The 16494-nt window shown below is 44.9% G+C and overlaps 1 protein-coding gene across 4 annotated transcripts in view; it reads left to right on the forward strand.

Annotated features, from left to right (window-relative positions):
* LOC112257636 (ankyrin repeat and fibronectin type-III domain-containing protein 1) overlaps positions 1-14772 on the forward strand; it is a 229162-nt gene extending 214390 nt beyond the window's left edge. For all 4 annotated transcript variants that reach the window (XM_042326082.1, XM_042326077.1, XM_042326097.1 and 1 more), the window contains 7 exons: positions 5057-5156; positions 5276-5408; positions 5635-5751; positions 5865-6080; positions 6890-7056; positions 13383-13557; positions 14493-14772. In XM_042326082.1, the coding sequence (XP_042182016.1) occupies positions 5057-5156; positions 5276-5408; positions 5635-5751; positions 5865-6080; positions 6890-7056; positions 13383-13557; positions 14493-14693 (1109 nt within the window). In that variant the 3' untranslated portion in view covers positions 14694-14772. The remainder of the gene's footprint in view (positions 1-5056; positions 5157-5275; positions 5409-5634; positions 5752-5864; positions 6081-6889; positions 7057-13382; positions 13558-14492) is intronic.
* Positions 14773-16494: the final 1722 nt, after the last annotated feature.

Raw genomic sequence — 16494 nt, forward strand, 5'->3', positions numbered from 1 at the left:
GGATCAGATGGAATGGTCCCCACCTCATTAATCACTACCAATCCAGTTTCTCTCACTCTCTCTCCTTTCTCTTTTTATTCTCTGTGGCGAGGATCAAGCAGCCTTTGTCATATTATCCAATTGTCAAAAGCAGTTGACCTGGTGGAAACAGAAATACCCATAGACTTAAAGACTGGCGAGTCACCAGCACCGTCGTCTGTTCTGAAAACAATTCTGTCTCTTGAAAATACACTCTTTTTTAATTGTAACAATGCTGGATGCTATAAGCGTGTTTGGAGAATATTAAAAGAGAGCATTAAACTAGTTAACTATGTTTTGAATACCTAAACGTTAAAGCTGTAGTCAGTAGATGAGAGAGTAGTAAAGAGCGAGAGGGAGACAGAGAGAAAGGTCAACCAGTGAAGAACAAACACCATTGTAAATACAACCCATATTTATATTGATTTATTTTACCTTTTGTAATTTAACTATTTGCACATCATTACAACACTGTATATATACATAATGACATTTGAAATGTGTAAGGGATTTCCTCCTCTTCTTCTGAAGAGGAGAGGCGAGAAGGATCGGAGGACCAATATGTGGCGTGGTAAGTGTCCATGGTTCTTTTAATAAGAAATAGTACACATGAACAACTGAATACAAAAAACAATAAACGTGGAACGAACGAAACCCAAAACAGTACCGTGTGGTGAAAAACACAGACACGGAAACAAACACTCACAAACGCACAGTGAAACCCAGGCTACCTAAGTATGATTCTCAATCAGAGACAACTAATGACACCTGCCTCTGATTGAGAACCATACTAGGCCAAACATAGAAATCCCCAAATCATAGAAAAACAAACAGACTGCCCACCCCAACTCACGCCCTGACCATACTAAATAAATACAAAACAAAGGAAATAAAGGTCAGAACGTGACAAAATGTCTCTATTCCTTTCAAACTTTTGTGAGTGTAATGTTTACTGTTAGTTTTTGTTTATTTCACTTTTGTTTACTATATATTTCACTTGCTTTGGCAATGCAAACATATGTTTCCCATGCCAATAAAGCCCCTTAAATTGAAAATGAGGGCCTCCCGGGTGGCGCAGTGGTTAAGGGCGCTGTACTGCAGCGACAGCTGTGCCACCAGAGACTCTGGGTTCGCGCCCAGGCCGGTAGGGAAATCCTTGTCTCATCGCGCACCAGTGGCGGGCCGGGCGCAGTGCGCGCTAACCAAGGTTTCCAGGTGCACGGTGCGGCTGGCTTCCCGGGTTGGATGGCGCTGTGTTAAGAAGCAGTGCGGCTTGGTTGGGTTATGTATCGGAGGACGCATGACTTTCAACCTTCGTCTCACCCGAGCCCGTACGGGAGTTGTAGCGTTGAGACAAGATAGTAGCTACTAAAACAATTGGATACCACGAAATTGGGGAGAAAAAGGGGTGAAATTCAAAAAAATATATATAATGAAATTGAGAGAGATAGGCAGAGAGACATGGAGAGAGATAGACAGAGAGATAGACAGAGACAGAGAGACATGGAGAGAAATAGACAGAGACATGGAGAGAGTTATGCAGAGATGCAAAGAGAGAGAGAGATAGACAGAGAGACATGGAGAGAGACATGGAGAGAGATAGACAGAGAGAGATAGACAGAGACAGAGAGAGATAGACAGAGATGCAGAGAGACATGGAGAGAGATAGACAGAGACATGGAGAGAGTTATGCAGAGAGAGACAGAGAAAAAGCGATTCCCAAACCTTCCATAACAAAGCCATCACCTACAGAGAGATGAACCTGGAGAAGAGTCCCTAAGCAAGCTGGTCCTGGGGCTCTGTTCACAAACACAAACACACCCTACAGAGCCCCAGGACAGCAGCACAATTAGACCCAACCAAATCATGAGAAAACAAAAAGATAATTACTTGACACATTGGAAAGAATTAACAAAAAAACAGAGCAAACTAGAACGCTATTTGGCCCTAAACAGAGAGTACACAGCGGCAGAATACCTGACCACTGTGACTGACCCAAAATCAAGGAAAGCTTTGACTATGTACACACTCAGTGAGCATAGCCTTGCTATTGAGACAGGCTGCCGTAGGCAGACATGGCTCTCAAGAGAAGACAGGCTATGTGCTCACTGCCCACAAAATGAGGTGGAAACTGAGCTGCACTTCATAACCTCCTGCCCAATGTATGACCATATTAGAGAGACATATTTCCCTCAGATTACACAGATCCACAAAGAATTCGAAAACAAACCCAATTTTGATAAACTCCCATATCTACTGGGTGAAATTCCACAGTGTGCCATCACAGCAGCAAGATTTGTGACCTGTTGCCACGAGAAAAGGGCAACCAGTGAAGAACAAACACCATCGTAAATACAACCCATATTTATGCTTATTTATTTTATCTTGTGTACTTTAACCATTTGTACATTGTTAAAACACTGTATATATATAATATGACATTTGGATTGTCTTTATTGTTTTGAAACTTCTGTATGTGTAATGTTTACTGTTAATTTTTATTATTTATTTCACTTTATATTTTCACTTTATATATTATCTACCTCACTTCCTTTGGCAATGTTAACACATGTTTCCCATGCCAATAAAGCCCCTTGAATTGAATTGAGACATGGAGAGAGATAGACAGAGAGACATGGAGAGAGATAGACAGATATGCAGAGAGAGACATGGAGAGAGATAGACAGAGAGACATGGAGAGAGATAGACAGAGACAGAGAGATAGACAGAGAGAGATAGACAGAGATGCAGAGAGACATGGAGAGAGATAGACAGAGACATGGAGAGAGTTATGCAGAGAGAGACAGAGAGACGCAGAGAGAGACAGAGAAAAGCGATTCCCAAACCTTCCATAACAAAGCCATCACCTACAGAGAGATGAACCTGGAGAAGAGTCCCCTAAGCAAGCTGGTCCTGGGGCTCTCTTCACAAACACAAACACACCCTACAGAGCCCCAGGACAGCAGCACAATTAGACCCAACCAAATCATGAGAAAACAAAAAGATAATTACTTGACACATTGGAAAGAATTAACAAAAAAACAGAGCAAACTAGAACGCTATTTGGCCCTAAACAGAGAGTACACAGCGGCAGAATACCTGACCACTGTGACTGACCCAAAATCAAGGAAAGCTTTGACTATGTACACACTCAGTGAGCATAGCCTTGCTATTGAGAAAGGCTGCCGTAGGCAGACATGGCTCTCAAGAGAAGACAGGCTATGTGCTCACTGCCCACAAAATGAGGTGGAAACTGAGCTGCACTTCCTAACCTCCTGCCCAATGTATGACCATATTAGAGAGACATATTTCCCTCAGATTACACAGATCCACAAAGAATTCGAAAACAAATCCAATTTTGATAAACTCCCATATCTACTGGGTGAAATTCCACAGTGTGCCATCACAGCAGCAAGATTTGTGACCTGTTGCCACGAGAAAAGGGCAACCAGTGAAGAACAATCACCATTGTAAATACAACCCATATTTATGCTTATTTATTTTATCTTGTGTCCTTTAACCATTTGTACATTGTTAAAACACTGTATATATATAATATGACATTTGGATTGTCTTTATTGTTTTGAAACTTCTGTATGTGTAATGTTTACTGTTAATTTTTATTATTTATTTCACTTTATATTTTCACTTTATATATTATCTACCTCACTTCCTTTGGCAATGTTAACACATGTTTCCCATGCCAATAAAGCCCCTTGAATTGAATTGAATTGAGACATGGAGAGAGATAGACAGAGAGACATGGAGAGAGATAGACAGATATGCAGAGAGAGACATGGAGAGAGATAGACAGAGAGACAGAGAGACATGGAGAGAGATAGACAGAGAGACATGGAGAGAGATAGACAGAGATGGAGAGAGCCTCAATCTTTAGTCTGATAATGGAGATTATATACGTCAGATCCTGATCCTCAGGCAGTTAGAGGCTTCACAAGGAAGAATTCTTCCTTCCCTTCTTGTATCCCTCCCTCCATCCCTCCTTCCCCTCCCTCCATCTCTAATGTCCCAGGGGAGTGAGTGACATTACCAGACCGTGGCGTGGGCACATTTCATTTTTCCTTCCTTCCCTCCCTCCATCCATCCTTAGGGCAATGATACTTTGACTGAAATCGTGACTGAACCGAGTAGAGTTAGCTAACAGTATACTGTGGTCAGTCTGTCTGACTGCCTTGTGTTTCCACACCGTGATTATGTGTTTAATTAGCTGGTAGAGTCTCTGCGGTCTGGAGATTGGCATCACTGGGGACAAGGGTCATGGGGCAGATAGCAGGGTGATGGGGGAGATACAGGGTTAGATAGGGGCTATGGAGGATAGACAGCTGAACAGACTGAGATAAAACAACAAGAGTGTCACTGAAGCTTGACAATTGACCAGCACTGTGAACCTCTTATTTCTGACTCACTCTTCCCCTGCTGTTGTTTTGTGATTGTTTCCTTTCATTCAATTGCCAAGAAAGGACACGACATAACAGTCGACAAGGTTGTTCTCTCCTGCTCTCTTTCTCTCTTGCTCTCTTTCTCTCTCTCTATTTCGCTGTCAATCCCTTTCTCTCGAAACCATCCACTCTCGCTCACTCCGATAAAGTAAGACTCACTTTGCATCTTAGAAGGTCAAGGTCCTAGTACAGCACTGAACACAGACAATAACAACAATTACAATACTGAATAAACCATTAGAAGACATATGTACAAGTTCTGTACAATAACAGTTAATTGAGTACTGATCAACATGCAGGGAATAACATCATTACAATACTGAAAAACACACAAAACACCGAGTTACTATAACACAATAACACTCAGGCCTGGGTTTATAGACACTACTATGACTGCATTTCAATTCTGAAAGCATTTGAGTGTTTCAAATCAGCGCACAAACAGACATACAGACACTAGTTCATGTTCAAAACAGCAGAAGTAATGAGACCAACAAATAAGAGGTAAAATGTCTTCTTTACTATGAAGACAAGTAATCAGTTTCTCTTCTTCCTCAACCTGTCTCCTCTCCTACTCTCAGACACATCAAAGCTCCAGAACCCAAGCCGTAAGCAGTCCGTTTCCAGAAGTCTCAAGCACCTGTTTAACTCTTCAAACAAGTTCGTCAAGACACTCAAAAGGTGAGCTAGTAGTGTTTTTGTGTAAATTACACCACCTGGATGTACATCATGGACTGTTCAAATTGGAGACTCTCCATTGTGAAACTAAGCTGGACTATTCCATTGTGCTGGTTTTATAGGGGGGTTTACCTGGCGGCAGTGTTTTACCACAAAGACAGTGTTCTGGTGACCACAGAGGACCAGATCCCTATAGTGGAGGTGGATGACTCCTATGGCAGCTCTCTCATGCAGGACTTCCTCTGGTTCACTAAGGTATTGTGGGTAATGTAGTACATTATATCAAGAACAGTGGCCACATTGAATAGATTTTTTGTTTGACTAAATTGCATCAAGCAGTATTCTGCATTTCACTTTATACTTAGCAGAGTAAAAAGGAATGTACCATGATACCTTTTCTAGATTATCTTCATGGTGCAGTCTCTCTTTCTCTCCCCTCTCTCTATTTCTCTCTATCTACATCCCCTCCCTCTCTCTGTAGTTGTCATGTATGTGGGAGGATGTGCGGTGGCTGAGACAGAGTATGTCTGTCTCCATGTCCTCCTCCTCCACTCTACAGGCCAGACAGAAGATGCTGTCTGCCGCTGGGCAACTACAGGTACACTCGTGTATGTGTGTGGTATGTGAGTGAGAGATGAATAGATAGGCAAACATACAGATAGAAGGATTTATTGGTGTATTCAGTGATTGATTGACTGATGTCATTCTCAGAATCTGTTAGGCACACACAACCTGGGGCGTGTCCACTACGAGCCCATCAAGGATCGTCATGGTAATGTATTGTTATTGACGATCAGGGACATGGAAAGCCAGTACTCCTTCTTCAATGGGAAGTGGATGCAGGTGTCCAAGCTACAGAGCCAGAGGAAGAGTCTGTCCACACCTGAAGAACCCTACGCGCTGGACATACTGCTAATAACCATACAGGTAGAAGATAGATTTACCATAACATTACCACAACCCTACCATAACTCTACTATAACCCCACCATAACATAACCCTACTATAACCATATCATAGTGGTCCTCTGTAGCTCAGTCGGTACATCATGACACTTGCTACGTCAGGATAGTGGGTTTGATTCCAGGTATCACCCATGCTTATGCACACATAACTTTAAGTCTCTTTGGATAAAAGTGTCTGCTAAGTAGCATATATTATTATATTATAACCAATGATGTATATAAACCCTGAATGAGAGGCGTTGAAGCCACCGGTCGGCCATATTGGCACTCCCAAGAAGAAGCAGTCCTCCATAGGAATGAATGGAATTCTATTTCAATTAAATGTTTCATGGACAAAATTACATGTATTTAAGTATTTTTTGTTGTAGTGGGGACAGTAACATTAGAACTTTCAAAAGATTATGCCTTAAGGAACATGTTTATCTCACATTATATCATTTAAAGCATTGAGATGTCTATAATAGAATAAACGTGGCAAAAGCAAATGTAGACATGAATTAGTCCATTTCTATAGCTTCCAACATATTTGTTACATGGTGGGGGAGTGTCAAGATGGCTTCATTACAGCGCCCCCTGTCAGTCATCTAGTGTATACCCTATGCACTGGACATACTGCTCATCACTATACAGGTAGCACACACATACACACACACTGACCCTGTATATTCTCTCTCCCCTTCTCTCTCTCTCTCTCTCTCTCTCTCTCTCTCTCTCTCTCTCTCTCGCTGTCTCTCTCTCTTTCCCTCCCTCCCTCTGTCCCTCACTCCACAGGACATCTTGGCCTACCAGAGGCGTAGCCAGCATCGCCTGGTCCCAGGTCTGTACCTGGGCTACCTGAAGCTCAGCAGCTCTGTAGACCAGATCAGGGTGCTGGTACCACAGAGGATGCCCAACATGCTGTGCCACGCGCGGATACGAGACAACGCCAATGTCTCCAGGTAAGGACTCACCACAGCTGGATGTATACTTACTGTCTTACTTACTCTTACCTTTACATTACCTTTGAATTTGTTGGGAGTGACACACAGAGCAACCAAGATGCAACTTTGTAGCAAGCAACCAAAATTGCATCCAGATTACTTCATGTGACATCAGTTTAAGGCTGCAATGAACTCCCTCCATGAAACATGTTGAGCGTCACTTCAAGAGAGGTTGATTTTGGACAGCTCCTCCATCATAGTGTTGCAACATGGTTCCAGGCCTCATATAAACCCCAAGATTCTAGCCCGGTCCAACCTAAGCATGGTGAGCTGAAGCCCGAGCCCAGGCTCGGACCGACATCACAGAAATTAAATGAGACCGAACCAGAAATAAAAGCCATATTACTAGAAAACAGTATATATTTAAACTCGTATTGAAAGCAATGCGGTGAATGCAGGCAGCAGCGGAGTGAGGAGACGAGGAAACAGCCCTTGGAGTGGATGCAGGCAGCAGCGGAGTGAGGAGACGAGGAAACAGCTCTTGGGGTGGATGCAGGCAGCAGCGGAGTGAGGAGACGAGGAAACTCACCTTAGTTATGATCAACTGAATGACAAAAATAGTTGAATAAAGTAGGCTAATGCAATTAAAGGCATGTATCAAATTCTTGCTTATACTGAAATTCCCTAAGTCATATCCAACCATTATACTCATTTAAAGCAATGGTAGTGTGTGGTCACCTATATGATCATTTCAGCACCGTTTTGATTGGGACAGCACCATCACGCTGCTTTGGGACAAGCGTGGGGGAAAGGTCTAGATAAATCAATCAATGTTAGATGTTTGTTTTAACTGAATTCCGGTTTGGATATTTGGTAACAATTAGGCTGGGAAGATGTTTGCTAAGTTGAGGTGAGTGCTCATGATTATCTTTATTCTAGCTTACTCATATATTCGCTGATCAGAACATGTTGCTAGCATGTTATGTAGTTTAGCAAGTTGATTTTACTCTTCACTCACATGTCCTACTCCCAACCAAAAGCCTGTAACTTACTTGTCTGATAATCAATGTGATTTTCACTGAATCTCCGCCTGTATATTTGGTTGATTGATCTCTGGCTGGGCAATCTGTTCCCAAGTATTCCCACGCATAATAGAAAGACACGGGATTGCACATAAATGTAAGCAAGGTTTGAAATTATGAATGTTTTAGTCAAACATTTTATCTGTTTGGGCTTCTTGCTGTCCATTTGCGGTCTACAAATCATTTGTAAATATGTTCTGGCCCCTTGACCATCTGCTCAAGAAAAAAAAATTGTCCCGCGGCTGACTTAGAGGAATGCCAACTCGCTGTTTACACCTCTGATGTTGTCAGCTAACATTCACCACATTACACACATTCTCTACTGGGACAATCACCGCTAATCTACCTACAGTATTATGTTACATTGACTCTGAGGCTGTGAGTGTGTGTGTTTGTGTGTGCGTACGCATGCATGTGTGTGTGTGTGTGTGTGTGTGTGTGTGTGTGTGTGTGTGTGTGTGTGTGTGTGTGTGTGTGTGTGTGTGTGTGTGAGTAATATGAGATCTGATTTCTATGGGGCTGGGAGGAATAGGTAGAAGTATGTGTGCAATGCTCCTTGGCTACAGCTAGCAGAGTGTCTGGACGCTAGTCAACTAGCAGAGTTCCTGGACGCTAGTCAACTAGCAGAGTGTCTGGATGCTAGTCAGCTAGCAGAGTGCCTGGACGCTAGTCAGCAAGCAGAGTGTCTGGACGCTAGTCAGCAAGCAGAGTGTCTGGACGCTAGTCAGCAAGCAGAGTGTCTGGACGCTAGTCAGCAAGCAGAGTGTCTGGACGCTAGTCAGCAAGCAGAGTGCCTGGACGCTAGTCAGCTAGCAGAGTGCCTGGACGCTAGTCAGCAAGCAGAGTGTCTGGACGCTAGTCAGCAAGCAGAGTGTCTGGACGCTAGTCAGCAAGCAGAGTGTCTGGACGCTAGTCAGCAAGCAGAGTGTCTGGACGCTAGTCAGCTAGCAGAGTGTCTGGACGCTAGTCAGCTAGCAGAGTGTCTGGACGCTAGTCAACTAGCAGAGTGTCTGGACGCTAGTCAGCAAGCAGAGTGTCTGGACGCTAGTCAGCAAGCAGAGTGTCTGGACGCTAGTCAGCAAGCAGAGTGCCTGGACGCTAGTCAGCAAGCAGAGTGTCTGGACGCTAGTCAGCTAGCAGAGTGTCTGGACGCTAGTCAACTAGCAGAGTTCCTGGACGCTAGTCAACTAGCAAAGTGTCTGGACGCTAGTCAGCAAGCAGAGTGCCTGGACGCTAGTCAGCAAGCAGAGTGTCTGGACGCTAGTCAGCTAGCAGAGTGTCTGGACGCTAGTCAACTAGCAGAGTTCCTGGACGCTAGTCAACTAGCAAAGTGTCTGGACGCTAGTCAACTAGCAAAGTGTCTGGACGCTAGTCAGCAAGCAGAGTGTCTGGACGCTAGTCAACTAGCAAAGTGTCTGGACGCTAGTCAACTAGCAAAGTGTCTGGACGCTAGTCAGCTAGCAGAGTGTCTGGACGCTAGTCAACTAGCAGAGTTCCTGGACGCTAGTCAACTAGCAAAGTGTCTGGACGCTAGTCAACTAGCAAAGTGTCTGGACGCTAGTCAGCTAGCAGAGTGTCTGGACGCTAGTCAACTAGCAAAGTGTCTGGACGCTAGTCAACTAGCAAAGTGTCTGGACGCTAGTCAGCTAGCAGAGTGTCTGGACGCTAGTCAGCTAGCAGAGTGTCTGGACGCTAGTCAGCTAGCAGAGTTCCTGGACGCTAGTCAACTAGCAGAGTGTCTGGACGCTAGTCAGCTAGCAGAGTGTCTGGACGCTAGTCAGCTAGCAAAGTGTCTGGACGCTAGTCAGCTAGCAGAGTGTCTGGACGCTAGTCAGCTAGCAGAGTGTCTGGACGCTAGTCAGCTAGCAGAGTGTCTGGACGCTAGTCAGCTAGCAGAGTGTCTGGACGCTAGTCAGCTAGCAAAGTGTCTGGACGCTAGTCAGCTAGCAGAGTGTCTGGACGCTAGTCAGCTAGCAGAGTGTCTGGACGCTAGTCAGCTAGCAAAGTGTCTGGACGCTAGTCAGCTAGCAGAGTGTCTGGACGCTAGTCAGCTAGCAGAGTGTCTGGACGCTAGTCAGCTAGCAGAGTGTCTGGACGCTAGTCAGCTAGCAGAGTGTCTGGACGCTAGTCCTAGTTAGCTGCGCTGCGGTCCTAGTTAGCTGCGCTGCGGTCCTAGTCAGCTGCGCTGAAGTCCTAGTTAGCTGTGCTGCGCTCCTAGTCACCTGCGCTGCGGTCCTAGTCAGCTGCGCTGCAGTCCTAGTTAGCTGTGCTGGGCTCCTAGTCACCTGTGCTGCGGTCCTAGTCAGCTGTGCTGCAGTCCTAGTTAGCTGTGCTGCAGTCCTAGTTAGCTGTACTGAGGTTGATAAATAGGGGTAGGGTTGTAGAGAATCAAAGGACCATGAATGTAATAATACATGTTAGGTGCTGGCTTAAGGCCAGTAGCAACCACTACAGAATGTCCGGTCAGAACAAGGATGAGGTGGATGTCCCGGTTAGGGGAGTTTAATAGAAGAAGATGTCCACATTCACACATCAAACACACATCTGACCTCTCATGGTTCAGATAACTGAGAATTATGTCCAGTGAGAACTGACATTAACTATGTGGTTCTGAAAGGAAAGAGGAGAATGAAAACTTAGGCTATGGCACTGCTTTAATATGAATGACATGGCTGTATAAGCCAGCACAGGTAAGTAATTACAGCCAGGGCTATACACTACAGAAAGCATAAGGCCTAGTCACATGTCAAGAGGCTAAACAGCCTTTTGGACTTGTACACATGAAACTCAGGCAAATGTGCTCAAATAAACATAAGAGTAATGATGAAATGTATACAATATAATTACAATGAGTGTGAGTCATATACAGTACCAGTCAAAAGTTTGGACATCCCTTACTCATTCAAGGGTTTTTCTTTATTTTTACTATTTTCTACCTTGTAGAATAATCATGAAGACATCTAAACAATGAAATAACACATATGGAATCATGTAGTAACCAAAAAGGGTTAAACAAATCAAAATATATTTTAGATTCTTCAAAGTAGTACCCTTTACCTTGATGACAGCTTTGCACACTCTTGGCATTCTCTCAACCAGTTTCATGTGGTAGTCACCTGGAATGCATTTCAATGAACAGGTGTGCCTTGTTAAAAGTGAATTTGTGGAATTTATTTCCTTTCTAATTGCGTTTGAGCCATCAGTTGTGTGACAAGGTAGGGTTGGTATACAGAATATAACCCAATTTGGTAAAAGACCAAGTCCATATTGCGTTCGCATCAATAAAGGGCTCCGTTTGCTACACATTTCTGCTCTCTGCGCCTGGCTTCCCTGCAGCCAGTTACACACTCCTTTACAGGAAGTGCTCATCGGGATGGGGAAAGCACATTTCTGACCACACAGTGTGCTGGTGTCACAGACTAACTGAAACAGAAGTCCCGGGAATCAAGGCTGCTGATAGGCTGAATGAGATGTGGTGATAAGTATTTGGCGTGACCTTGACCAAAAAGACACTAACAAAAGTGGGGCTCCTCTGAATATGAGACTAAGCTGCCCGACTAGAACTAGCCATTAAGTGTGGCTAGAATCAGCTGACTGAAGCTGGCTGTTTTAACAGTGGTTCTAGCTAGCTGGGCTGCGCTCCTAGTCACCTGTGCTGCACTCCTAGTCACCTGTGCTGCGGTCCTAGTTTGCTGTGCTGTGGCCCTAGTCACCTGTGCTGCGGTCCTAGTTAGCTGTGCTGTGGTCCTAGTCACCTGTGCTGCGGTCCTAGTTAGCTGTGCTGCGGTCCTAGTCACCTGTGCTGCGGTCCTAGTTAGCTATGCTGTGGTCTTAGATACAGTGGGAAGTGAGAAACAAAGGGAAACATTGGACTGTGTTTTTCCCCTTCATCTCAAGAAAACACTGCAGTCAGACAGACTTTCTCTCATCCCTCTTTCTCTCTCTCTCCTTCTGTCTGTTTACTCTCTCTATTCTCTCTATTTCACAGACTCTCTCACTATCCCTCCCTCGTGTTAGTGTGTGAGACAGAGAGGCAGACACTAGACGGGCAGCAGTGTGTATTTGGATCTGACAGTATAATATTATGCTACAGACACTGTGCCAAAGCCTCATGTATTTTCATCTACAGATCATGGAAATACTTGGGAGCTTTAGCTGTTAGTAGATGTAGAGAAACTGGAGAGTGTTGTACCCATGGTCAGTTGAGGAGCGAAAGAGAGGGATGAGGGGAGAGGAGAGAAAGAGAGGGATGAGGGGAGAAAGAGGGATGAGGGGAGAGGAGAGAAAGAGACAGATGAGGAGAGAGGGGAGAAAGAGAGGGATGAGGGGAGAGGAGAGAAAGAGAGGGATGAGGGGAGAAAGAGGGATGAGGGGAGAAAGAGAGGGATGAGGGGAGAAAGAAAGGGATGAGGGGAGAGGAGAGAAAGAGACAGATGAGGAGAGAGGGGAGAAAGAGAGGGATGAGGGGAGAGGAGAGAAAGAGACAGATGAGGAGAGAGGGAAGAAAGAGAGGGATGAGGGGAGAGGAGAGAAAGAGAGGGATGAAGGGAGAGGAGAGAAAGTTCTAAGGGGATAGAAGTGAGATAGAGGTGTTGAGTTTCTCTCTACAGGTGAAACAGAGATGTGTGTAGGTGTGCGTGTGTGTTCTCTGTGCGTTGGTGTGTGTGTTTGTGTGAGTTGTGTAAATGAGTTGTTTGTTGACATTGGTCTGAGGTGGTAGAGGTGACCTCAGTGGTTAGCTTGACACAGGGAGTATTATACAGTATATACACCCACTGGGCCAGTTACACACACACTCGCACTTTGGAAGAGGACTTCACATAAGTTTCAGGTAAAGAGGAATATAGACAGGCAGACATACACTCACTGTTGCTGGCAAGGAAGTATACACACACACGTCCAGGGGCAGTGGAAGATGTGATTTACTAGGTCTTTCCACAGACTGCACCACAGAGCACAGTGGGGGTCCGAGGGAGAGCCCATGTACAGAGAAATTCCCTGGAGCAAAACAACGATCCACACACACACACACACACATAAACAGACCGATGGACATAGTGATACTCTATTGGTGCATCGTAATGTTTTCGGCGGCATCAGCCTTCAGAGTCACAGCCCTTTACTCTGTTACTATTCTGCTGCTCAGTGCTATGCTCCGACACAGAGCCATCACAACAACTTGGAACCTATGATCTTATTCCTGCTTTCATTAGGTGTTTCTCTTCTTTCTCTCTTTTTTCCCTCTCTTTTTCTCTCTCTCAGGGAGGAGTGGGACTGGCTGCAGAGACTGTCAACCCTAGAGGATGGAGAGGAGAGACCGGCGAGAGAGAGAGAGGGAGCAGATCAAATGACAGACAGTAACACACCGCTCCTCTACTACGAGCTACAGACTTCCCTCAAGGCCCTGCTCAAACTCATCAACCTACCTCTGCACCAGGTACACACACAGGAATGCACGTATATACACACACACACACACCAATCTGTCTCTACAGTAGCTCTGTGCCAGGCACATAAAACCCATCTCTCATCAGGTCCTTCTCTGACAGGAGCCATATTGGATGGTTGATGGTCCTGACGTGAGCCTCTCTATTAAGTTTATAGTTTCTGTTTGATCTTTTATCTTCTCTCTACCTCTGAACACTCCTCTCTTTACTCCGAGTTGTTTTACAACACAAATCAGCTGGGCTCTGAAAGCCATCTATCTCCCTGAGTGTCTTCAAATCAAATGTATTTGTCACATACATGTGTTTAGCAGATGTTATTGTTGGTGTTGAGAAAAATAAACAACATAGTTGTGTTCTTCAGGAATGTCAGTATCAGAGTGCTGAGGCTAGCTATGTGGTGGTGTCTGCGTCAAAAAAATGGCACCCTATTTCCTATATAGAGCCATATGGGCCCTGTTTACAAGTAGTGCACTACATAGGGAATAGGGTGTCATTTTTCAGACGGAGGCACCGCCACATAGCTAGCCTCAGCACTCTGATACTGACATTCCTGAAGAACACAACATTATGTTGTTTATGTTCTTAGAAGAACTGGACAGACAGAATTGTCTATCACATCTCACTGTCAAAGTATTCCATTACTTTAGAGATAAAGGGGAAATACAAGGCATGGGGAACATTTACCAAGACACTTAGATGGGCGAGTTGGAATGTGGGTTCAATGAGTCATGCCATGTCGTTTGTGCCTTAGTGAATGTGTGTGTCCCTGCCTGTGTCCCTGCCTGTGTGCGAGTGGGTGTGTGTGTGTGCGCGTGGGTGTGTGCGTGGGTGTGTGCGTGGGTGTGTGTTTGTGTGTGCGCGCCCGGATGTATGTGTCCATCTTTGCCCCTGTTCATATTCTTACTGTGTTCATGTCTGGTTGCAGGCCAAGCACTTCCGTATCTACACTCACGAGGTGTTGGAGTTGGGTCATAATGTTTCCTTTCTGCTGCTGCTGCCGGCGGCTGAAGATGTGTGTACAGCTCCCGGACAGAGCAACCCCTACACTCCCCACTCCGGCTTTCTCAACCTCCCTCTACAAATGTTTGAGCTGGGTACGTCTACACTGACCACGGCCTTCTGTTAAGCCCCTCATCTTGTTGGAACATCTACTTTCTCCCATCTCTCCCTCCTCTATCCCTGTGTACATCTCTCCCTCCTCTATCCCTGTGTACATCTCTCCCTCCTCTATCCCTGTGTACATCTCTCCCTCCTCTATCCCTGTGTACATCTCTCCCTCCTCTATCCCTGTGTACATCTCTCCCTCCTCTATCCCTGTGTACATCTCTCCCTCCTCTATCCCTGTGTACATCTCTCCCTCCTCTATCCCTGTGTACATCTCTCCCTCCTCTATCCCTGTGTACATCTCTCCCTCCTCTATCCCTGTGTACATCTCTCCCTCCTCTATCCCTGTGTACATCTCTCCCTCCTCTATCCCTGTGTACATCTCTCCCTCCTCTATCCCTGTGTACATCTCTCCCTCCTCTATCCCTGTGTACATCTCTCCCTCCTCTATCCCTGTGTACATCTCTCTCTTTCTCCCTCACGCTCCCTTGAATGAGTGAGAGATTATTTTTTCTCTTTCTCTGTTGGCCCTTCTCTCTCTTTCTCGCTCTCTGTTCCTCTCTCCCTTCCTCTCCTTCTCTCTATTAGCCTGTGTTCTTCTCTCTCTCACTCTGTTTCTCTCTATTAGCCTCTGTTCTTCTCTCTCTCACTCTGTTTCTCTCTATTAGCCTCTGTTCTTCTCTCTCTCACTCTGTTTCTCTCTATTAGCCTCTGTTCTTCTCTCTCTCTCACTCTGTTTCTCTCTATTAGCCTCTGTTCTTCTCTCTCTCTCACTCTGTTTCTCTCTATTAGCCTCTGTTCTTCTCTCTCTCTCACTCTGTTTCTCTCTTAGCCTCTGTTCTTCTCTCTCTCACTCTGTTTCTCTCTATTAGCCTCTGTTCTTCTCTCTCTCACTCTGTTTCTCTCTATTAGCCTCTGTTCTTCTCTCTCTCTCACTCTGTTTCTCTCTATTAGCCTCTGTTCTTCTCTCTCTCTCACTCTGTTTCTCTCTATTAGCCTCTTGTTCTGTTTCTTCTATTAGCTCTCTTCTCACTCTGTTTCTCTCTATTAGCCTCTCTGTTCTTCTCTCTGTTCTTCTCTCTCTCACTCTGTTTCTCTCTATTAGCCTCTGTTCTTCTCTCTCTCTCACTCTGTTTCTCTCTATTAGCCTCTGTTCTTCTCTCTCTCTCTGTTTCTCTCTATTAGCCTCTGTTCTTCTCTCTCTCGTTTTGTTTCTCTCTATTAGCCTCTGTTCTTCTCTCTCTCGTTTTGTTTCTCTCTATTAGCCTCTGTTCTTCTCTCTCTCTCACTTTGTTTCTCTCTATTAGCCTCTGTTCTTCTCTCTCACTGTTTCTCTCTATTAGCCTCTGTTCTTCTCTCTCTGTTTCTCTGTTTCTCTCTATTAGCCTCTGTTCTTCTCTCTCTCTCTCTGTTTCTCTCTATTAGCCTCTGTTCTTCTCTCTCTCTGTTTTGTTTCTCTCTATTAGCCTCTGTTCTTCTCTCTCTCGTTTTGTTTCTCTCTGTTAGCCTCTGTTCTTCTCTCTCTCTCGTTTTGTTTCTCTTGTTAGCCTCTGTTCTTCTCTCTCTGTTTCTCTCTATTAGCCTCTGTTCTTCTCTCTCTGTTTCTCTCTATTAGCCTCTGTTCTTCGCTCTCTCGTTTTGTTTCTCTCTATTAGCCTCTGTTCTTCTCTCTCTCGCTCTGTTTCTCTCTATTAGCCTCTGTTCTTCTCTCTCTCACTCTGTTTCTCTCTGTTAGCCTCTGTTCTTCTCTCTCTCTCACTCTGTTTCTCTCTATTAGCCTCTGTTCTTCTCTCTCTCACTCTGTTTCTCTCTATTAGCCTCTG

Source organism: Oncorhynchus tshawytscha, linkage group LG01, assembly GCF_018296145.1.
Source record: "Oncorhynchus tshawytscha isolate Ot180627B linkage group LG01, Otsh_v2.0, whole genome shotgun sequence".
NCBI classification, from domain to species: Eukaryota; Metazoa; Chordata; class Actinopteri; order Salmoniformes; family Salmonidae; genus Oncorhynchus; species Oncorhynchus tshawytscha.